At 39.0% G+C, this 25,583-nt stretch overlaps 1 protein-coding gene across 1 annotated transcript in view; it reads right to left on the bottom strand.

Annotated features, from left to right (window-relative positions):
* Nucleotides 1–3,521: 3,521 nt before the first annotated feature.
* The window catches only part of LOC150087164 (nose resistant to fluoxetine protein 6-like), an 84,408-nt gene continuing 62,346 nt past the window's right edge, over nt 3,522–25,583 (bottom strand). Inside the window, exons 13-14 of the mRNA XM_090372388.1 lie at nt 8,149–8,291; nt 3,522–3,751 (exon numbers count right to left, since the gene is read on the bottom strand). Coding sequence (XP_090228514.1) covers nt 3,560–3,751; nt 8,149–8,291 — 335 coding nt within the window. The 3' untranslated portion in view covers nt 3,522–3,559. The remainder of the gene's footprint in view (nt 3,752–8,148; nt 8,292–25,583) is intronic.

Raw genomic sequence — 25,583 nt, 5'->3', positions numbered from 1 at the left:
GACAAAGGAGGCAAGCAAACTCTTAGCCATAATTATGAGAGCATCTTTAGATTCTGGACAGATCCTCATGGATTGGGGATACATGTACGAATATATCCCAAATCACAGAGGGAGATCAAAAGGGACATGAAGAATTATAGACTTCTGTTCCAGAGCAAAAAACGTGGGCCTCTGGTTAAAGAAGTAATGCAGTTATATTCGTACTGCATATAACAAATGCATGCAAAGCATGGATTTGTTAAGGGAAAATCTTGTTTGATCAATTTGTTTCGATACTATGATGCAGTCACAAAGGAACTGGATGCCAAAAATAATTTTGATATCATATACTTGGATTTCAGGAAAGCTTTTGATACTGTTGCACATGGAAGACTGCTGTACAAGTTGGAGAAGTATGGCATTAAGGGCAAGTTGCTACAATGGATAAAAGGATGCACTGCTCTTCGTGGACTAATATTATTAGTGGAGGGGCCCAGGATTCGGTGCTGGACCCATTGTCGTTTTCCATATTTATTAATGATATTGATGAAGGTATATCAGGCTTAATACAAAATTTGTATTTTCAGATGATACAAAGGTTGGCAGGATGAAGTTACTGTAACAAGATATAGAAAAATTAGGATGGGCTAAGAAATGGCAGTTGAAGTTTAAAAAAGACTAAGAAAAGACAGTAGAGAAGGCTAAGAAAGGCAGTTGATTGACAAATGCAAAAGGTCCTACGTTTCTCAGTGTTAAAAAAAGATTAGTGCAAAAAAAGTTCGCGATACTCTATAAACTTGCTTTCTTGCATCATTTGCCACGACTGATACATAGGACGTAGAGCTTAATTATGTCTGTCAGTGATAACGTGTTTAAAAAAAAAATTGTCATATTAGGGCCACCTCAGACCGAACTTATAAGTCCAAGTGTATTAAGTCCATAAATTGCGGATGCTCTCAGGTCGATGTCTGTTTTGCTGAAGAAAAAACCCAAGTTTCCAGCGAAGAGGGGGAGGGTAACCTTACTATCAACGCATGAGACCAAACTAATTCAGCAGCGGAGTGAAAAAAGTCCATAGAAGTTCCTCCCATCATTGATGGAATTCGAACCCGGGTCTTTTCCAGCCGGTGTGGGGAGGACGGTGGTTATAACCACTATGCTACCCGCGAAGACAGCGATAACGTATACAGACCATATCATCATTTTAATTGCTATACAGTGGCGGACAAAAAAACTGCATCACCTTAAAAAAAGTAACATTTGTAGTGAAACATGTGATATTGTTTGATTACAGTCATTTTGTTTGTCTCAAAGCAAAGGTATTGCATCAGATAAAGCTTCTATTGCATCAGACAGTAATTACAAGGTATTGCATCAGACGTTTCTATAAATACAGCGTTGGAAGGGTATACACGCTCATTAGTATCCTGTTTTGCGGAGGTGTACGCATGGCTCCATATGTTCAGTTGACACAAAGAAAAAAAAAATGTGTAGCTGTTGCTCTGTCCCAGGAAGGGCTTTCTACGCGTGCTATCGCTGACAAAATAGGCTGCCAACAGTCAACAGTATCCCGGGTGCTGAAATTAAAGCGTGAAACCGATGATGTGAAGAGAAGACCTGAGTCAGGCCGTAAGAGAGTGACTACGCCTTCCCAAAATCGATATTTGAAACGGCTATACCTTCGTAATCGCCATGCTAGTGCTCTTGATCTAAAGTTGGACTTTGAGATGGCCTCTGGTGTTGAAAGTGCACGAACTATCCAAAGACGGCTTTCGGAATGTGATCTGCATGCCTATCGGCCCAAGAAGAAGCCTTTGTTAACTCAACAAATGAGGAAGAAGCGATTTGCTTGGGCTAAAACGCATGTTTCAGGGACAAAAGAGCAATGGGACACCGTCATCTTTTCTGACGAATAGAAATTCAACCTGCATGGCTCGGATGGAAAGCGATACGTCAGAAGACGAAAATCAGAGGCACATCATCCTGACTACATAACTCGGATTGTAGTTCTCCGCCGGTCAGTTTTTCTGGGGATGCATAACAAGCAAAGGGGGGGGGGATGAATTAAATTAAGTTTATTAACGCAACGGTGAATGCAGAAACCTACACCGCTATCTTGGAGGAGTGCCTGAAACCCGTTATTAAGGATCACCACACAGACGTCCAAAACTGCATTTTTCAACAGGACTCAGCGCCTTGGCACACAGCAAAATTGGTAAGTTTTATGCTATTTAGATTTAATGATGAGTTAGTGATGATGAGTTAATGATGAGTTAGATTTAATGATGAGTTAGTTTCCTTGTCTCACAAGGCTTAAAACATATTTACACCAATGTTTTCCCTCGTTTTTCTCCCTTAAGGTGCAATCATACCTCAGAAAAGGCTGGCATTACAGTGTTGGACTAGCCCGGATTTGAACAGTGCAGATTTGAACCCTATTGAAAATTGCTAGTATATAATGTCGTCTAAAATTGCTCAGAAGAAGCCAACATAAAAGATTGAGCTGCAGGAGAGCATTGTAAGGGTGTGGTACCACGAAATTGGGCAACCGTATATCCAGAAGTTTATTAACTCTATCGTTGCAAGGCTGTAATTGCAGCTCGAGGAGGAACAACAAAATATTGAGGACGTATTTTGCTGATTTACAGTACATAATACTATTATGTTAACTTGTCATTTCAGTTCGTACATGTAAATGCAATAAAATGAATGTTTGTATGTTTGGTTTTCATGATTGCCATTTGCATGATTTCTCATATTTCCATTAATTACGCGTTCTACCCTTTGGGAAGATATTTATGGCAATTAAGTATATCAGGTGGAGTCTTTTTACTGGATTTCATTCACAGCGATATATATCCCATCTAACAAATGCATTTCGAACATTTCTGCAACCCCCAATGCAGCGCAAAACACATCATTTGCAAAATTTACAAGTGATGCAATTTTTTTGTCCGCCACTGTATATTCTTTTATATATTCGTTACATTGCGCCAGTCAGCCACTCTAACTGTTTTGCCTTTGTCAACCGCTGGCCTTATAGCAGTGAACGGAAACATTACACATTTATGTACTACGTTGCAATAAAGATTTCATTCACCGATTACACTACATTTAGGAAACTTTTCGATAGTTATCATGACGAATAGCTAGTCTAGAATTAGCTAGTCCATCATCCTCGCTGACAGTATAACGATTTCACTACTGTCTTTAGTGGTCTTTCTGGGTGTTTTGAAAAATAAAACCCACCCAAACCTCATTAATTTGGCTACAGATTCATCGAAAATTTTCTCTCAGACTAGATTCAATCCCGAGCCTTTAGCATGCAGTAGCAGTAGGTATATGTTTATACACGTGAGTACATTTTCAGTATAGAAATTAAAGAAAGAAACGGATATTTTTTTAGAGATTTTTAATTTCTCACGCGTATTTAATAGAAAAGGACTTCAGAAAACCCTCTACGAATTACGAAGGCGACGCTTGAAGACGCAAAACTAAAAAATGTTGACTTTTAAATGTCTAACTTTTACATTTAATCTTCAACATTCTCAGCTTTTCTTACAAATGATTTAATTGTGGCTCACAAGTTTTCAGTTTCCCTTTTCTTTACTTCGGCATTTTCTTTTGGCAAGGATGGGTTGATTCCAAATTTTCTGTTTCTGTTATCAGCAAACATAATCTTCTGTAATGCAATGGATGGCGATTCTACCAATACGCTTATGACGTAGGCAATGGCACACGAACTAGCAAAATTTCCAAAATATAACCAGACCTAAGAAAAGATAAAAAAAAGAAAGAAAAAGTACGCATCATGAAATATTAGATGCATATTCAATATCACTTACATTTACAATGGAACAAATAAGAAAGGGATAAAAGCATTTCTGAAAAAATAATGCTGGAAGCGAACACCCAATCGGTGTATAATATTGGGAAGATTCCACTCTATGGATGTCATCTAGCGCGGAATAACTCTTTATCCAGCTAAGGCGGGGTTCTCCAATGCCAGGCAGAGAGTCTGGTTTAATAATAGGCTGTGGTCATAGACTTAAGTGCCTATAGCAGGTAGGTCAGCTGTGATGAAAGATCACTCTTTCAGTTCATTCATTTTGGTAAATGTCCCTTGACAATCGTTATTACCCCCTCCCCCAGTTTCTGAATGAATAACAGTGAAAATCTGTGCCACCCCATTCATTCACTAAGCTACCGATTACCTTAAAATATCCTTACCATCGTGTGTGATCAAGATTGTCTTGACCTTCAGAGATTATTAGAAAATATACAGAATCATGTCGTGTCCTTTCAAAGAGAGAGAAAGGCAAAACTGCTCCTGCTCTTGTCTTCTCTTCATAAATGCAATCCATTAGGCAACACTCTCACCCCTATGTATTCTATCGATCTGGGAGTAAATTTTCACTCCTCGAGTAAAAGTTTCCTTCCAGAAATTAGAGCGGTACTTCATCAAAATGAGTACCAACATATTCAAAACTGATATTTCTATCATCCCTGTGCACTTACGTTCTATTTATACTCAACTACACACAGCATCGATGCCGATTGAAGAAATAGAAACCTCAGAACACACCAATGCTAGATAAATGGAATTATCTTTCATATCAGCGTCTATTTTGAGCTTTACAAACTCCTCAGTCTTATGCTCTTCTCTGCGGAGGGACATAAACCTGAGGAATTTGCAAAGGAGAAAATACTTAACCCTGATTTCCTGCATAAAATTCTTGATTATGATACTAACTGCACGAACCTCCAGAACCGTTCCTTGCAAGGATCATCGCCTAAAAGGATTCCTCAACTCAATAGCCTCCAAGAATTGATCACAGCAAATAAGCAACACTCGCCAGAATTAATCAGAATGCAAAACGTATCTGATTTGATTTTACCTTCTCATCTCTCCCCTCAGTTCGAGCTAGCTTCATTAACACCACCAAACCCTAGTTATCATATGTGAATCTCAGCAACTTATATAATAATCAAGCGGTTATTTTCTGAACATTATGTTTGCTCTTTGATAGGAGCTTAGCACTGAAATATTCATTGATGGTGAATATAAAACTGCTACATTTATGGTCAATTATATATTTACTGCCACTTGTATATGTTTGTGTACATTATCCTTCGAAAAAAATTTTAGGACACATGCGTCCTGAAATTTTTCGGAGGATAATGGCGTCACTGTAGTTCACTTCAATGCCATGTCGGTCCTACTTTGGTGGCTATGACATATCCTGGGTGGACTTTCCACCAACGAAAGATGGACATGTGGACATGTGGACATGTGTTTTGTAAAGGGCGGCTCCTAGAACGTCTGTTCAACTCCGCCTGGTATCTCTGTGAAGTACAGTATCACTACAAATGGGCCAGAATGTGAATGACGTAGGTTTGTGTGTATTATGTGTGTGTTCTGTTGTTCTGTTCTGGCCTCTTGGCTACCCAGAAGCATCAGTCACCTGGACAGATGATTCTGGGTACTCGTCCACACCACGGGAAGGTGGGCCAGTCCCAATAAAACACGTACCGTCTCAAAAGAAACTCTGATTCACCTGATGTTGTCAAAAGGTGGACCAGGTTCCTCTGGGGGCCCATTCCAGAGGAAGTGAAACAAAAAAAAAAAAAAAAAAAGAAAAAAAAAGATCCCGTGATGTAATTAATAAATAAAAAAAATAAAATAAAATAAAATAAAAAAAAAAAAAAAATCCCGTGGTGTAATTAATAATAATAAAAAAAAAAAAAAAAAAAAATCCCGTGGTGTAATTAAAAAACAAAAAAAAAAAAAAAAGTGAGAGAGAGAGAAGCTACACTAGTGGAGAGTGGGGAGACGAAAAAAAAAAATAAATAAATAAATAATAATAAAATAAAATAAATAAATAAATAAAATAAATTAAAAATAAAAGTTTTAAGCTGCTGTCTGGGGATCCCCATTCGTAGCCTGCGTTATTCTGTAGGAGGCTTTCCTGCGCGTGAATACTTGCATTGAGAAGTTCTGGAAGGCAGCAAGGTTCTGTGGTGTCTGTAACAGAATGTCCAGTTGGTTTTCAGTGAGAGGGATGGTATTTGCTAGGTCTTGCCTCAGGTCCTCATAGAGAGCGCACTCGTAGAGAAGGTGGAACCAATTCTCCTTGGCCCCGCAGTAGCAAACGTCTATGGGTATTAGGCCTAGTTGGAAGAGCTTCTCGTTCAATGAGCCATGCCCAGTGACTAGGAATGATGTCTCAAGAGTTAGAGAGAGCCACTTCTGTGCCGACTTAGAGGAGGGGAAAGTCACATCTGGCAGGAACCTCCTTGTAGCTGCTCCCTTGGTGGAAGTGTCCCATCTTGTCTGCCAGATATTTATCATCTCATTATAACAGCGTCTTTTCTCTGCCTTAGGGTCAGTGTTCAGGTTTAGCTCAATGTCTAAGATCTTGGTTGGAATTTTCTTGTTGATTCTAAAGGTCAGGCCACGGAAGGTTACATACAAGTCCAGTGGAAGGGTCCCAGCTAAGACCTGTATAGCAGCAGTGGATACTGTCCTGCATACCCTATGGGTAGCCAGAAGCATTGTCCGTTGTATAGAGCCCAATTTGCATATCATATTAACCAATCTAGCTCTGTGGAACCAAGCACCTGCAGCATATGTCACGATCGGAAGGAAGACGGCTTTATAGTACAGCTGAAGTGACCGCTTGGACAGGCCCCATTCATTCCTGGTGATTCTGATGATTGAGCCCGAAAATTTTTTCACCTTGGAGCTGAGATGGATGAGGTGGGGGTGAAAACTTAATTTGTGATCCAGAACCACCCCTAGCACAGTGGTCTGTGTGACAATGGGAAGTTGTACCCCAGAGACTTTAACTTGCGGAGGCCGCCTGAGGTCCAGCTTATTTTTAAATAGCATCATTTTAGTCTTGTTTGGATTTATCCGTAGTTTATTTAGTGCAGCCCAGGAAGAGAGGTCGTCAAGGACCCGATTAGCATTGTCTTCTATGGTTTTGCGAGAGCGGCCGGACACCACTATCGTGAGATCGTCCGCAAAAGCAACAATCTTGGTATTGGCAAAGGAGCGGGAAAGCCAGTCTTGTAGGACCAACGAAAGATAAACTACAGCGGGTATAGTCCTTCATTCCTCCGGCATTAACAGTGACCAGTTGAGCTGTCGATCTCAGACGTTGACATGGCACTCGCCATTTTTAAATTCGGAAGTACAGTATTAAGAAAGAAATCCGGCGCTAGTATCAACGAATGCATTTATCTTTAAGAATCCCTGAAAAAAAAGTGACATTTCTTTCTTTATAAGATATAAATGCAGGATAATCTTGTATTGTAATCTGTTTTCCTCAGCCAGCAGGATATCAACTGCACAGATAATCAATAGTTTTAGGTCTCACAACGAAAAAAGCTTGTATTGAAACGAGTTGCCTGGTATTGCACCACGTCAAACAGATGTCCTCTCGAAAAGATTAATTGACCATTTGTTTAAAATGTCGGACTACCTGACAGCCTATTTCGGGACTAAGTGATCCCTCATTAGACAGTATCTGAGCCTTAGTTGGCTTGTGGTAGTGTTTTAGGCGCATTAGCGAATTAAAGTACATCGCGCAGTGTATTTGTAAATTATGCGTGTGTTTTGTGGTCGATTTTCCTGTTTTCTGGACGAAATATCCGAGTTTCCTGGAGAAAAACCATGCTATCCTCGCCTGAGACCGATTAATTCAGCTGTGTTGTGAAAAAGGCTCTTCAGAATTCCTCGCGTCATTGGGATTCGAACTCATGTCTTTTTCCACACAGTGTGAGGAGGACGACGAATCTGACTCTTAGTGACAAACAAATTAAATGAGAAAATAATAATTATAAATGCTTACAGATATAAATAAGTTCGGTTGTTTTCGCTTAATATTTATTAAAATATTCTCCTTCAAAACTGCTCAACTACTAGGTATATCTCTCTAAAATCCAGAAAATTTTAAAAACCGGCACCTGTCAGTCCCCAAAGGTATAAAGTGTGTTCGTGTCATACGGCATCAGAGGTTTCCCTATGTGGTTCTAGATTACTCATAAATACTTGAAATGGCAATGAGACATTCGACTCAATGCGCCAATTGGAGCTCTTAGTATTAATGCAAACAAAGTTCACCAGTTCTCTAAATTTCATTGAAGACAGTTCCTGGAACTTACCACTAAAACGTGTCTAGCTGTTATCGTTTCTCTTAAGGATGCCATGAAAACAATGATCACAATACAGTGGCAGATGTAGACATTGTAAGAGATCCTTGATAGAGGGACCCACACTTTCCAGCTGAGAATTCCATTCACCCATCCTAAAAAATATGAACAATAATTTCACAACTTAAATTTTTAAATTTCGTTACAACTTATTCTAGTGCAAACCTTCAATATTTAATGTTACTGCGATGATCACTGATCACTTTCAGCCCTCGTGGTAGTACAGTGGTTATGATGGCCCCAGTTCAAATCCCGACACAAAGAAATTTTATGGACTTTTTTTTTTTTTTTCACAGTTCAGGCTCAGCAATGTTCGCATGTTTTTTCTCCCGGCACTCGGGTTTTCTGTCCAGAAAACAGCAAACCGACCGAAGAATGTACACAATTAGAGACTTAATATAGATACTCATAGCCTTAGTTGCTTTGGCGCTTAAACATACAGACAACCTGCCTCTTAGAGATTGCAAATCGCGGACTGGCAATAGGCCATGAGGCAACAGATATCTGAGCCATCTAGGTAATTGTTATTTATTCGTATTCCAACAAGTCACAGAAAGTACACACACCAAGGATACAAATTGCATCCAAATGCTGACAGTGCAGGAACCAACAACGAGTAATCACTAACCTTTCATAAAATGGGTGGTGTCCAAAGAGATTTTTATCGTCGAAGGAAAAAGTGACGGCTTCAATTTCAAGGGGAGGAGAACTGTAATAGAAGAAGGTATTTCGTTGGTTCTATTAAGTGAACAGGCAACTAAACTCGTTCGTCATGAGAAATTTTAACTCCTCGTCCCCTTAGCTTATAATTAACTCCTGGATTTCTGTTCCCCAGGTGCAAAACATGCAGTATCGTTATATTTAGAATCTTACATTTAAAATCATCAAACTTCAGCTCATTATTCAAAGGATTTATTCTAGAAACTACAAATGCATTTGTTCGAGCGGAAAAGTTCCGCAAATGAAAGATGCCCAAGTGGATGACAAGAAGACCTAAGGGTTTAATTGAGAAATTACAGCATACTGTTGAGAGATACTAATTTATATGAATATTTTAAGCATATATTTAACAAAATCATGTGGGACACACTGTTGTAAACCATTTGGAATAAACTCTCTATCATAGTGGTCGAAGCTGAGAGTTCGGTAAATTTAAAATCGGAAATCACTTTATGATGACGGCAAGGTCTTTTAAAAAATCCGCTTCCTTGCACCATTTTCCATTTAGTTATTGTAATAGTTATACTATTGCCTAATGCCGAAATGTGTTATTATTTAATATTTGAATTTTTGTGGGTCTTCATCACAACGTAGCTGCTTTAGTCGGTCTCAAGCGAGGACAGTATGGTTTTTCCTCCCGGAAACTCGAGTTTTTCGTTCGGCAAACAGCAAATCGACCTCAGAACACAGACATATTTATATGGAGCAATATGTGCTAAGTTGCTGATGGGAGTAAAACCCTACAACACCAACAATTGAGCCTTTTCTCTTGTGGCCATTCTCGTTCTCGTGTTGTTTGGCATTACAAGAATGCAAAATGAGAGATTTCTTTTTGTCCTTTCCTTGGTTGGATTACTATTTTAAATCTTTTGATGTCAATGTTTACTCAGATCGTGTCAGTGAAATTATTCTTGTAGAGATGAAACCCTTTATTCCACAATCCACCTTAAAATTCTCTCCTTTAACTAAACCTTGGTTTTCCAATAAACGCGCTATGGCTGTTTAAGAAAAATATGTTGTATATCGCAATTAGCTTAAATCGAAATCTTCAGGTTCATTTTCTGCCTTCCTACACGAAAACGCGCAATAATTGTAAGGCAGTTATTAATCAGTCCAAACTAGATTTTGAACAGGTTAAGAATAGAAAACTAGCTTTTTGTGCAAATGGTACAACTTTTGCAAATGTCCAACTTTTTCCCATTTCCATTCCCACCGCTGTTAAAACCCAAAGGTTCTGTCGCCAACTGAGCTAAAGATAAAGCCGACCTGCTGGTATCTTACTTTTCTTCTAACCGTTGTATCCACTAACTTGATAAACCAGTTTTTACTATTCCCAGTACACTCCATTCACACTGCCTGCTGTGATCTTCAATTAAAAGGACACCAGAAAAATTTTTAACAGTTTGAAACTCTCTTTTTAAACTCCCTTATTCCATAGGTTATTTTCCTTCTGCTAGAAAATTTGCCCATATCAAAACAGTTCCTAAAACAGGGTAACAAAATCCCTCCCATACAATTATTATCTTCCCAATGCACTTGCCTTTATTCTTTCCAAAGTAATGGAGAAATCTACTAACCGCCAACTCCTAAACTATCTAGAAATCTGCCATCTGATCGATGACCGCCAGTATGCATTTCATCAGTGTTCAATTCACTGGTGATATACTGGCTTATGCTACCAATCTATCGACAAATTCAATGGAAAAATTTGGTGAAACTTAAGCAGTTGCTCTTCACACTTCAAAGATTGATAGTTTTTGGCATAAAGATATAATAAAGAAGTTTCCATTTTATAGTTTCACAAACTGTTTTTGGTAATTGGGTATCCAGTTTTCTCTCAGATCGCTCATTGCGTGTGATGGTGGGACAGCTCTATCTTCTAACATTTCCACTAATCCTGGTATTCTCTAAGGTTCAGTTCTTTCTCCCACTCTTTTCGTTTTGTATATTAATGATCTTTTTCCATTGACTGGAAATCCTATCCATAGTTTTGTTGATAACAGCACATTGCATTTAAGCTTCCAGTTTAAGAAACCTTTCCCTGCACGAACAGCTTCAACCTCGAATATCCACTATCAATTTCTTATATGTTGATCTCTAGGTAATTATCCAGTGTGGTAAAGATAACTTTGTTAATTTCAGTCCTTCTGAAACTCAGTCCTATCTTATATCTCGAAAAAAGGATTTTTCTGTTCCTATGCCTTTCTTTGATGACACTCAGATTTCTAGACAAGATAGCAAATGTCTGTTAGGGATTACACTGACTGCTATTCTCTTTTGATATAAGCACATCACAAATATTGCTTCCTCTGCAGCTAAAGAACTCCTTTTCTCTTTGGCTCTCAGCATAACCTTTCTTCTAAACAGCTACTCACTCTGTACACATCTCAAATCGGCTCTACCATAAAATACTGTTCTCACATCTGGGGCAGTGCCTCCGTAACCTCTCCCAGGCTTCCACATTCCATTCAATAAGAGGATAGTTATGTTAATTAATGACTCGTCTCCTACAAAGCATCTCCATTCTCTGTCTCATAGACGTAGTGTTTCTTCTAAATGTCTTTTCTATAGATACTTCCATGGGTACTATTCCTGAATTAGAATCTATAATTAGCAATAGCATTAGCAGTGGCAATTGATGAAAGAAAGCAAGTTTATACAACATTAGCCAAAAAAAAAAAAAAAAAACGATACCAACATGTTTAGTTCTTCCTTGGATTTATTTAAGCTATCAAATTCCACAACGACAGATGGAAGTTTGTTCCAGCAATCACCCACCAGCTGGCTAAAGGCAGATTTCCTACACATCTATTCTGCAACCGTCCTTCCTCAGTTTGAATTTGTGCCCCCTTATGTGTGTGTGGTCTGAGCAAGAGATAGAATCCCATCAACATTGATGCTCAATCCATTCAAAGCCTTAAAAACCTCAATCAGATCATTTCGCAGGTGTCTAGTCTCCAGACGCTGCAATTTGCAGAAATGAAGTCTTTCTTGGTAAGAGCATCCCTTTGTTCTCCTAGCCAATCTGGTTGCCCCTCTCTATACCTCGAAAGTCCTGCAGTACATCCCTCCTAAAATGAGGCCTCCATACCTGTATGCAGTACTCAAGATGCCTCATATAATGGAATAATCACCTCCTTATCCCTACAAGCAAAATTCCTGTATATCATTGACAAAACCCCATGAGCTGTCCTGGCAGTCTGTCAGCATTGCTCACAGAACTTCATATCTAACTGCACAATTATCCCCAGATCTTTTTCATTTTCGACTACCCCGAGTGTAATATCACACAATTTTTACGGTACTCTGTTGCTGCTACCCATAATCAGCACTTTGCATTTATCAATGTTAAATTTCAATTGCCATTTCTCAGCCCATCTGCCTAACATTTATAGTTCTCGTTACAGTTTGCGCGGTAGCACAGTGGTATTGCCACCGTCCTCCCCACACCAGGTGGAAAAGGTCCGGGTTCGAATACCGTCCATGACGCGAGGAAATTTAATGGGCTTTATTCACTCCGTGGCTGAGTTAGTTGGTCGCAGGAATAGATAAGCAAGGATTTCCCCCCCACAGAAACTGGGTTTTTTTCGCCCAGCAAAACAGGCAAATCGACCAGACAACACACGCAATTTAGAGGACTCCATTAATATCGTGTCAGATCATGTCAGTGAAATTATTCTTGCAGGAATGGAATCCTTTATCCCTCACTCCGATTAAAAATCTCGTCCTTTATCTAAACCTTGGTTTTCCAATAGATGTGCTAAGGCTGTTCAAGAAAAGAATGTTGCATATCGTAATTGGCTTGTTTCTAATTCTTCAGTTTCATTTTCTGCCTACACCAAAGCCGCAACAATTGTAAAGCAGTTATTAATCAGTCCAAACTAGAGTTTGAACAGGCTAAGAGTAGAAAACTTGCTTCTTGCCCTAATAGTAGCCGAGCATTCTGGTCTCTTGCCAAAGCTATTGGCCGCAACTTTTGCCCATCTCTGTTCCCACCTCTGTCCAAACCAGATGGTTCTGTAGTCACTTCAGCCAAGGATAAAGCTGACCTGCTAGCATCCCATTTTTCTTCCAGCTCATGTATTAATGATCTTGGTAAAACACCTCCCACCATTCCCAACTCACTCCATTCAATGCCTCCTGTGGTGTTCCGTCAAAAGGATGTCAGAAGGATTTTGATGAATCTTGATGCTAAGAAAGCTCCAGGTCCTGATGGTATTTCTCCACTTGTTCTCAAAACCTGTGCTCCTGAACTTACTCCTATTCTTTGCCCCCTTTTTTCACTTTCTTATTCCAAAGGTGTTTTTCCTTCTGCTTGGAAATTTGCTCATATTCAGCCAGTTCCTAAAAAGGGTGACAAATCCCTCCCATCCAATTATCTCCCATTGGAATTACTTCTACTCTTTCTAAAGTAATGGAAAAATCAATTAACCGCCAACTCTTAAACTACCTAGAAACCTTCCGTCTGATCAACGATCGCCAGTATGGATTCCGTCAGTGTCGATCCACTGGTGATATTCTGGCTTATGTTACCCATTTATGGACTAATTCAATGGAAAGGTTCGGTGAAACACAAGTAGTTGCTCTTGACATCTCAAAGGCTTTTGATCGTGTTTGGCATAAAGGTCTTCTAAACAAGCTTCCATCTTATGGTTTGCCAACTGTTTTTAGTAATTGGTTATCCAGTTTTCTCTCTGATCGCTCACTGAGGGTGATGGTAGATGGCTCTCTGTCTTCTAACTTCTCCACTAATGCCGGTGTCCCCCAAGGTTCAGTTCTTTCCCCCACCCTTTTCCTCTTGTATATCAATGACCTTCTTCCATTGACTGGAAATCCTATCCATTGTTTTGCCGATGATAGCACATTGCATTCAACTTTCCATTTTGAGAAACCTTGTCCTGCTCAATCAGCTTCAATTTCTCGAAAATCTGCTACCAATTCCTTAAATGCCGATCTTCAGGTAATTCTCCAGTGGGGCAAAGACAACTTAGTTGATTTCAACCCTTCTAAAACTCAGTCTTGTCTTATATCTCGCAAAAAGGATTCTTCTGCTCCTATGCTTATCTTTAGTGACACTCCGATTTCTAGGCAAAATGATATATCTCTTTTGGGGATTGCCTGGACTTCTAATCTCTCTTGGCACAAGCACATTACAAATATTGCTTCCTCTGCATCTAAAAAACTTGGTTTTCTCTTTCGCTCTCGGCGTTACTTTTCTTCCAAACAGCTGCTCACTCTGTATAAATCGCAAATCCGCCCTGCCATGGAATATTGTTCCCACATCTGGGGTGGTGCCCCCAAAACCTCTCTCAGGCTTCTTGATTCCATTCAGAAGAGGGCAGTTAGGTTAATTAATGATTCATCTCTAACAGAGTCTCTCCACTCGCTTTCTCATAGACGCACTGTTTCTGCTGCATGCCTCTTCTACAGATACTTCCATGGGCACTGTTCTTCTGAATTGGCTTCTATAATTCCAGCTCTCTCTTTCAAAACAGTCCAAACACGTGCCGCCACCAGCCAACATCCATGTACTGTCCAACTTCAAACCCACAGAACCAACTTTTCATCTTCCTCATTTATTCATTCAACTGCCGTTTTCTGGAACAACCTTCCTTCTTGCGTATTTCCTGAAAATTACAATCTACAGAAGTTCAAGTTCAATGTCAACAAATATCTTCTTTCATCTTCTCAACCTCCAACCCAAGCACGGTACTAAGTACTATAGGTTCTAATACCTCTCGTGTTTGGGGTTCACATAAAAAAATAAATAAATAACATTAGTCCACGAAGGGCAATGTCCATTGATTACCACTCTCTGTCTTCTTCCACTTAACCATCCCTTTATCCATACCAGCAATTTGCCCAAAAATGCTGCAATCTGTACAGCAGTCTTTTATATGCAACAGTACAAAATCTTTCCTGAAATAAAAGTATATGATATCAAAATTATTTTTTGCATCTCGTTCCTTTGTAACTACATCGTAGTATCCAATCAAATTTATCAGACTAGACTTCCCCTTAACAAACCCATGCTGTGTCTGAACTATTACTGCAGTCTTGTCTAGATGATCTTGCAATGCTTCTTTAACCAGTGACTCCATTATTTTCGCCGACCGGGCTAGCCGAGTGAGTAAAGTACCTGCCCAGCAACCCAAAGGTCGCGGGTTCGATTCCCGCCTCGGGCTTGGATCAAAGTACCGCAAAAACCTTGGGAGGTGCAATATGGCCACAGAAGCCGATGCGTCAACAACTACCAAATCAAAATCATCAACCATTATTTTCTCAGGAACAGAAGTTAACCTAACAGGTCTGTAAATACTCGTATCACTCTTTGATCTCCGTTTGTGAACTGGGAATACATCGAACATCTCCACTCCGTGGGGACTTCCCCTGTTTCCAAGTATGCTGTCATAATTATGGCTACAGGTTTGTTTATTTCCCTCGCTGCCTTCCTTAATATAATTGGATAGATCCGGCCCACCCTAGGTGCTTTTCTTATGTTTAACTTCAACAATTTCTCTTCCGCTTTCTTCTCAGTTATTACAAAATCATTTAGCTCCCTGCTAGAATTTGATAAAATTCCTGCATTCCCTTCCCGAAAGAATTCCTGATGTGCGAAGGTAGATGCAAGATACATTCGGCTTGTCAGCGACTTGAACAGGATCACCAACAGTCGAACCTTCAATGTCAAATGGACCAATCTGATTCATCACCTTCCTTCTAGAATTTACATAAGTAAAGAAGTCTTTGCTGTTTTTCTTTGCCAAAGATTTCTATAATCTGCTTTCGCTTGCCTAACCTCCTTTATGACTTAATAACAGACTAGTTTATATTTACCATAGGCTTCTGTGTCGCCTGATAATTTATAAGCATCCCATGAATTTTCCTTCTCTGCCACGAGTTCCCTCTCCCCCCTCTCTCTCTCTCTTCCAAACTAGTCTCAATAAGTGCCGAAACCAGTAAGCATCCTTCACTGTTCAACTTCAAATTCACAGAACCAACTTTTCTTCTTCCTTAATTACCTCTTCAACTTCCGTTTTCTGGAACAGCCTCTGGAGCGTATTTCATGAAAATTACAATCTATTACAATAATAGTAAGTACGAAACTTGTAGTTTGTATAAATTTGTATTTAATTAGAATAATTATAATATTAAATATCAGTCCAAATTTCATCCCGCAAGCGCAAATGTCGCCTCTAAATTTGAATAAAATACAGACAACGCAAAATAATACATCGTCTATCCTTAATACGATATTTTCTTATAATACGATATATTATAAGAAAACCTTGAATTTCGGTAAGCAGTGTGTGATGACATCGTTGCATATTTAATTTTTTATTGTGAAAAGGTCATAATGAACGTCAGATGCTTCGTATGTATGTCACAATCATCACTACGTTGGCGTACCTCAAAGGATTAGTCACTCGGGTACTTCAGAACAATGCGTACAAACTTCAGTCAAACACAGAAGGAAGAAATAATTAAATATTATAATTATTCTTTCCTAACCAGAATGAAACCTGTAATGAAATATTGCGAAAAATAAGTCAAACTTTCCTCGTTTTTTTTCTGTTTTCAGACTGCTTCCTTGAAATATAAGAATACTCACATAACATATGCTAATGATTAAAAATCATTTTTCAGAAGTGCTGCTGCTTTGTAATGTGATAACTTTCATGAAGTTAAGTCAGTCAGGACGCAACTTTCCTTAAACTAAGGCGTTAAGTCACAAACTTTCTCCAATTTTGCGACTTTGTTTCCTTTTAAAATAAGAATAGGCATTTATTCTTCGGCCTTACAGTTTGCGGGGCCCAGCTTGGAACGTCAGCTGAAATTCTGTGTCACTATTGTGGATAGTTCGCGTTAACACCAACAAAATATATTTTTTAATTTATAAAATATTACTTATTTAATTTTTATACTAAACATTTATAGTTTATATGTAAAATAATTTAAATTTAATTTAAACTGATAATAATATCGATTTATATAAATACTGAATTTATATTTAATTTATAAATATAAAATATCACTACCATGGTTAAAAAAGGTAGCCAGTTCCTGAAAGCAAGCGAAGGTTACCATGACTGGATATTGGGTCGCTCTTCTAACTGCGCCTGCGCACCACGAATGCTCACAAATCGCCAGTGTAGCCCAATACGAGATGGCTAACAATTGACTGACGAAGACATTTAGAACATCGAATGCAACTGCTGCCTATCAATGGAACAGAGAAACAAGATTCATCAAGCAACCTCTATTATGACAGCTAATCACGAGCAAGAGCTCCCGGAGATCCAAGATTCTTACCCAAGCCTCTCCAACTCCATTACCACAGGATCTCTCTCCATACTCTGACTGCTATCATTATCAGTTGATATTCCGGCCATTCTCCCCAATTCCATCGGCTTGTTTCCCTTAAAATTGAATTTTCAATCAATCTATGTATTTCATTAATTTTTGCTGCTAGCCCGATTATATCAAGAAATAAGAAAAGAATATTAAAGGAAGAAATGTAGAAATCATAAAGGAATGCATTGTTGAAGTTGTGGGATGTTTAGATTAAGCTAAGGTTAATAAATACAAACAACTACTTCTTTCAAGGAGGACCATAACTGATTGGCAACACAAATCAGCTTCATGCAATACGCCAAAACGAAGACATTTATTATCCAATCGCCTTGAATGAATCCACTGACATTGCTGACTCAGCGCTGTTATTTTTTATTCGTGTTATAGCTGCGGATTTTCATTGTCACGAGGAGGAGTTACTGGCTTTGGATACCCTTACTGCCAGGACACGTGGAATTGATATATTCACCATCTTCAAAGAAAAATGTTGTGAAGCGAAACTGAATTTATGTAATTTAGTAAGTGTATGCACAGATGGCGCACCTTCCATGAGAGGAAAATATGAAGGATTTGTTGCGTTACTACAGAAAGAATTGCCAGATCCAGATACTTTGATTTCCTTTCAGTGTACTCTTCGTGAGCAGAATCTGTGTGCAAAATCTGCCGTTTTAAGTGACGCATTAAATAAAGTTATAGGTATTGTAAACTACATTCGAGCAAATACATCACGACATTGCCAATTTCGCAACATGCTTCAGCTTGATGATGAAACATTCAGTGTGGATCTGCCATATCATTCTAAAGTGCGCTGGTTGTCCAAAGAACAAATACTTGTCAAACTTTTATCTTTGCGGAAACAAATCAGAAGCTTTTTTGAGGAACTGAATCAACAGTGTGAATTATCAAAAGTCGAATTCTGCAGAGATATTGCATTTTTGCGCGATATAATGTCAAAGGAAAATGATCTGAATATTTTTTGCAAGGTAAAACCAAATCTATATATAATATGTGGCTTAAAATACAGGCATTTCGGAAAAAGCTGACCTTTTTCAAAACCTTGCTTACCCGATCAGAACTTTCAGCTGAACACTTTCCTGAACTGGCAAAAGTAATTAATGAACAGGATACAAACAAATCATTATGGCAATGCGAAATGAAAGAATACACAGCTCTTCTAGACTCCCTGACTGAAGAATACAATGAAAGGTTTGCTGATTTTGAGAAACGTGATCTCATACTAGCTTTTCAACTACCTGATTGATGTCTCCAAAGCACCTGATGACGTACAGACGGAATTAATTGAGCATTCTGAAGTCTCTATTTGGCGCGAAGAAGGATCCTCTTCAAATATGGAAAAATGCTTGAATACCCACGTCGAATGCTATCTTGTTTTGGCACAACCTACTGTTGTGAATCAACATTTTCATATATGACACAAATAAAAACAAGTTTGAGATACCAGATGAAGGATATTCACTTGAAGGACCAATTAAAACTACGCTCAACAATGTTGGAACCAAATATCAGACTACTATCTGGCATTAAGCATCGCAAAAAAGTAATTAAATGGTTTGTTGTCTAAGTTCGTCCATTTTTAGTTTTGTTATCATCTTTGCTAAACAAATAAATGTTTCGCTAATTTTTTTGTTTAAATTCCTCATACAATAACAGGCTGTAATTAAAATTGTAAACATGCCTACAAAAATATAATTTTTTTGTATATATTAAATTCTGAGCATGCTGCCTAATAGTGTCCTGATGCAGCCTAATAGCATCTGTTAAAATTAAAGTATTCCTATGTAGAGGGCTCTGGAGTGAGTTCTAAGGCTCGTACTGAAGAGAAATTTGGACAACAGGTACAATAAAGAATGTGCTCGCCATTTATTGGGAAAAAAATTTAGTTACATAATTTTTCACTATATGGTGCTGGGTGGCAATACAAATCACTTGAACAACGCTACAATTGTTCAATGTGTCCTCCATTTTGGTCAACAACAGTTTCCATTCGAAGAACAGCATTTTCTTCAGCAGAACGTAACATGTCAACTGGAATAGCCAGCACATGATGTCTAATGCTGTCTTTCAGATCTGCCAGAGTTTGACATCCTTCCCGATACACCTGGTTCTTCAAAAAAACCCACAACCAAAAGTCGCATGGGATGATCGAGGTGGCCAAGATGTCTGGAAACAACGGCTAATGACCCGTTCGTCTGTAAAGTGTTGCCTCAGCAATCTTTGGCCACAACCGTGGATGTGGAGTGGCGCACCATCTTGCATGAATATGTTATCCTGAAGGCACCCACGTTGTTGCAACTCTGGTATTGCGAAATTTGCCAACATTTCATAATATCGCTGTCCAGTGACGGAACAGGTGCGGGGTCCAGTCGGTGCTACCGGTTCAACAAAATATAGCCCAATCATGAATGTGGCCGTAAATCCACACCACACTGTCACTTTCGGAGAATGCAACGGGACCTCTTGGATAACTCGAGGATTTTCTGTTGCCCAAATGCGATTGTGCAGTTGTGCGTATTCACTTGTCCATTTAAGTAGAAGTGGGCTTCATCACTCCAAAGGATGTTCCATGGCCAAGTGATATCCACTGTCATTCGCGCCAGAAACTGAAGTGCGTTTGTGAAACTAATAACTGCATCATCATGCTTTAGCTGCTGTAGCATGTGCATCTTGTAAGGATAGTACCGCAACTCCTGACGTATTATTAGCCTTACAGTGGAATACGGCATGTCCACTTCACGAGAAACAGCTGGCACACTTGCGCTACCACATAGAAGTTGACTTGACTATTATACTAGGCCACCCGAATAATTAAATTCATCTGCTGTGTGTCCTATGTCTGTTAATTGCGTGTGTTCTATAGTCAATTTGTCTGTTTTGCTGGACGAAAAACCCCAGTTTCTGGGAGGGGGAACCTTGCTATCTACTGCTGAGACCGACTAACTCAGCCACAGGGTGAAAAAAGCCCATTAAAGTTCCTCGCGTCATCGATGGGATTCGAACCCGGGCCATTTCCAACCGGTGTGAGGAGAACGGTGACGATACAACTGTGCTACCGCGCAGACTGATAGAAAGAACAGAGAGAAAAATAATGGCAACCCTTTGATGAAATAGAATAAGAGGAGCAAAGAGAAATAATGAAAAGGATGAAACCATCGGGTCGTCGCGCGCCCAGTGAAGCAAAGGAAGGTCGGACCTGTCCACGAATCCGAGTCCAATTCGACTTCCTGCAGCGGTAAGAAGAACGGATAGCAATGAATACTTGGCTCAGGATTGACAGGCTCATCGGTGATCGAATGCCAGAATATATGCTGTCCAGGGATACAATAATGACTGATCCAGCATCGGGAGGAACATAAAGGGAAAGCAAGAAGGAGCAACCCTAGTTCAAGGAAAGAGGCATTATTGAACTGAAGTAAGTGCGAGACTATTAATTATTGTTATGCTAAAGTAAGAGGGCCTATGATTATAATAATTGTAATAACCTAGGTTATTACAATAACCTAGTTTTCAAATATCTAGTATAACATATTTGTGCTGTTTTTAATTAAAGTATATTAGAAATATTCCAAATCTGATGAGCAATGTATATATAAAATGTATATTGTATAAAGTGTAATGAATTAATGGTTTCAAAGGTTTGTACTGAGAGCATTATTCAGAAACACAGACACCTGCCTATCAAGTAGCTCTTACGGATAAGAGCAGGGAAAATATAAATACCCTCAGAACCTTGGAAATTTTCTGATTATAATATAACATTAAAGCAGTCAGATAGCAAAGTGGACCTTGGTGAAGGATTGAGGGCTCTGCTCTTCCTAAAGCACCATTCTGGGAACTCCCAGGAAAACCTTGATTAAATAAAATAGTAATATAAAGGAAGAGATATCCACCCCCCCCCCACAACATACACTGGCCTACCATTAATATACGTCCCCCTCCTAAACAAGTCCTATGCATGCAACACGTCACAGAATCTGCTTTAAATATGAACACTGGGCTTCGAACAGACAATTGCAAAAGTGGACATGCAAGATGACACGTTCAACAGAATTACTTGAACAGTTCAAGAGAAGTGATCACCTCAACAAATGCTAGACGCCGATTAACATGGTGTAAGGAGCGCCAATCCTGGACTGTACAGCAGTGGAAACCAGTCCTATGGACAGACGAGTCGAGGTTCGTACTCTACCAGTCTGATGGCCATTCCCGGGTGTGGCGAATGCCAGGGGAACAGTTCCTTCCTGATTGTATCCTCCCAACAATAAAGTCTGGTGGAGGCAGTGTCATGTTATAGGGCACCTTTCATGGTTTGGCTTGGGCCCATTAGTCGTTATCGACAAAACCATGAGTGCTGTGCAATACCAGGACACCCTGGACAATTATGCACTTCCAACATTATGGTAATACTTCGGGGAAGGCCCATATCAGCATGTATCAGCAACACAACGTGCCATGCCACACTGCTGGGGTTTAACAGTGGTTTGAGGACATGGGTGTTGAAAAATTGGATTCGCCAGCAGAGAGAAGTGATCTGAACCCTATCGAGCATCTTTGGGATCATTGGGTACGTGCACGTCGAGATCGCCCAAAGAACAAGGCCGAACTGGTAGCTGCATTAAAGGCCGAGTGGAGAAACATATCACCTGACATTTATAAATAGCTGGTTGAGAGTATGCCGCGAAGATTGAAGGCAGTCATAAAAGCAAAAGGTTTCAGCACGAAATAAATGACACAATAACAGCTAATTTTTTTTTTTTTTTTTTTGTCTAAAGACAGCTGTCCTGATATTAATGGTAGGGCAGTGTATATGACAGGCTTTTAAGGTCGCTACCACTCTTTGTCCCATCGAGTGCAATAAGGAGGTCGTATTTGTTGGCATTAAAATGACTTTTGTTGTCATGTTTGTAGGCATGTTGTTAAAAACAAACAAGGCGCTGCACTGCCCACTAGCGTTAAACAGAAAACGTAAATCGATAAATTATTACATGAAATAACTGAATGTCCTATGTAACTACCCTTTAATTTCAGGAATGTGCATTCAATCATGTATTCCCTTCTCTCTTTGGCGCCTCCGTAGCCAGGTGGGAAGGAGGAGCAGCAGTGCGTAGCACACGCTTCTTGATTAGACCGGGGTTCGAGCCCGTGACCACCAAATACGGAGGATGCGGAAAGGTCAGGGAATGACCACTGCATATCCCGGAGCAATATGGCCTTAGTTGCTAATGCTCCTAAAAAAAACCAAATAACAATATTCCCTTCTCACAACTTGTAAGTTGGAATTTGTTTTCATGAACACGTGCAGATTTCCTCGAAGCAAGCAATGTTTGATTCCACGAATTAAATGATTGTTGGCGAATAACTGCAGTAAAATTAAGGAAAGACAGGTTTCAGGATTCTATCCTTAAGTAAGGCGTCATTAGTGACGTCACTGATCCGTGAAAAGAGCCTGTAATAGAGCCAGCTTTCGTGATAGCATCTGGCCTAGAGACCTTTGACGTGGAGGAAATGAGGGTAAATATAGACGACCATGGAAGTCTTCTGACGTCGCTGATCATACCTGTGTGTCACTTTTACTACCTTTTGAAACGCGAATATATAATCGGATGGCAATTATTTTGTTTTTACAGGTAATTTTAGAAAAGATTGCCTGCTATCATTATCAAAGTCGTTTCTAAAGCTAACAGTTATATCCCTCCCTTCAATTTGAACATCCTTGAACTCGCATTCGTAGTGATGACAGAGAACAAGATGCTGGCAATTACAGCCTCCGTATCACCCTAACGAAATGAGAATAGGGTGGGTGGTTGATCTGTACAATGCCATTTTTCGTCAGAAACGTCTTCACAAAAAGTGCAGAATGGGAGGGGACATTGTCGCACAGCAAGAAATTTAGCAAAGGTATTAGATATCGCATCTAGTAACTACTTTACTGTTCAATAAATTCTTAACGCGATGGATGGGCTTGATGAAGTGATACCAATTTCCCAATATCTCGCTTAAAATCATTTATCAGCAGTCTTAAATCACCATGTTTAGTAATCGGGAGTCGAGAAATTGGATGACCACACTAAAACCAGTATAAAATATTTATATATAACTATTTACCAAATATGCACAAAGCTTCACGAACTACATATGTACTCTAACTAATTTATAAGAAAATCAAAAGCTATATTACAAATAACCAGCCATGTTGTGAGAACTCCAAATCGTAAACAAAAAAGTGACCAAAGGAAATATATTTGAAAGCCACAAGAGCAGTAAAACTTTTAAATACGAAGGAAAGTGTTTTGCCCTGGGTCAAGCCTGATAAATCGTCAATAAGCGATCAACACGGTCGGAGGGGACATCTTCTCCAGCCTCTTAGCGCCCCTAGGTAATTCCACCGTCCCTCAGCGAGCGGTACCGCCCATTTTTGGAACCACTGGCTTATACCATTCAAACACGCTGGTACGACTTAAAGTTTCATCATCATAAACAGTGTAACATTTCATGCGTTTCAGTTTCAGATTTTCCTGGTTTAAAGCAAAATTCGTTTGTTGCAAAAAAACTGGTTGTTAATTGCAACCTGTTGGCCTACTGGACAATCTCTGTACCATCATCTGTTGGAGGAAGTTTGAACTACAACATACTACTTGCGTTTATTTTCAAACTCATCGAGAGAACTTATTTCCGCACCTCGTACAATGTTTTAATCCGTTTGAATAATAAGTTAGTTAATATTTTAATCTAATATAACTTAATTAATATAAAGAATAAAAGAACCATGAATTGTTTAAAAAAATATCAAGCAATTACAACCTACAGGCGTATCATATTCAACGATTAATTCTACCATTAGGATAAACGACAGAGCCTTCCTGAATGACTGGACTTATTTATGTTGGCCATGGTGAGAAAGAAATGCTGTTGCAGTCTGTTATTATACTGTACTAAGTTCCCAACAATTACACCAGATGTCGCCAGCATGCAGACGGTCAAATATTTCCGCGTTATGTATCAGCAAATGGGAGAAATTGGGGCTGCATGATTAATATATAGAAAAGGCCAACTGCACGACCTTGAAAACTGGTAATTATTAAGCATTCTTGCAGAATTTTCCTTAAGCACGCGAGAAGAAGAAGATAATGGGTCAAATTAATCCTGTTTTTAAACTCCTCTGCTCTCCTTTTCGCTTTTGTTAATAAAAATAAATTTTGTGCCTGTATCCAACAATAAGATATTTTTTAATAATAAATAAATACGAAGTGCTGTTTCAGGGCTATTTGGCCCTGAAACAGCACTGTTTCAGGGCCAAATAGCCCTGAAACAGTGCTGTCTGGGTGGTGGTACCTATCTGAGAATAAGTAACACTAGTCTTCTCCTTAGGTGAAGCGTTACTTATTCGAAGTAGTGCAATATCATGGCAACTCGTTGTGAAGGCATTCACAATATGAGATATAACCTAAAACGATGCCACCTTAAAAATTTTCTGTTTATTCAGAAATGGCTGTGTATTATGATGCTAAGCACTTTATATACATAGTCTAAATAAATAAACGAGAGAGAGAGAGAGAGAAGCCAGGGCAGGGCCGTGCCGAGGCGAACGAGGCTCTTGTCTCAGGTTAAAAGCTGAAAGGGGCGCCAAAAGAAAGATTAAATAATTGCCAACGTTTCCATTATTAACAGTAGGGCGCAATTTTTCATTCTTGCCTCAGGCGTGGTACTAAAATGGCTCGTCACGGCCCTGCGCCAGGGTACCCCAAAGCAGCAGTGGTTCGGTAAATTCCTTCATGAAAATGTGCTATTAATTCGGTGGATGATCTGAAAGTTAGGGAAAGCAAATGTTAAGAAGTTATGAACAAAACTACTGTAAATTGTGTTAGAAAGTTTTTTTTTTTTTTTTTTTTCGGAACCATTTACATGTTATATGATACTGATGGCGCACTATTTGATTTATAACAGTCATTTAAAATTCATTATTTTAAAGAATAATATATTTCACTTATTACGAAACTATATTTGCTTTGTTTCATTAACTTTGAAATAAATTAATATCCCAAATTTTATAAGTAAGTTAATTTAATTAAAGCACCCAATTTTATGTTAAAAACTGCAAAATTACCAAGCAAATCTATTTACCTCTTTAATCAGCATTTGAAGCAAAAATGGTTACATTTTCTTGTTTGTGATTGCTTTCGTATTTTTAACAGGCGTAGTTTACCAAAAAATGAATGCGAGTAATTAATTGATTTAAAACTTTCTTTCATTTATAATACTGACCTTAATTAATATCGAAAAATTTCCCACTTCAA

The sequence above is a fragment of the Mastigoproctus giganteus genome, chromosome 4 (genome assembly GCF_048544385.1).
Source record: "Mastigoproctus giganteus isolate SK-2022 chromosome 4, ASM4854438v1, whole genome shotgun sequence".
Taxonomy (NCBI): domain Eukaryota; kingdom Metazoa; phylum Arthropoda; class Arachnida; order Uropygi; family Thelyphonidae; genus Mastigoproctus; species Mastigoproctus giganteus.
Note: the sequence above shows the minus strand (reverse complement) of the source record. Positions and strands in the feature narration are given on the sequence as shown.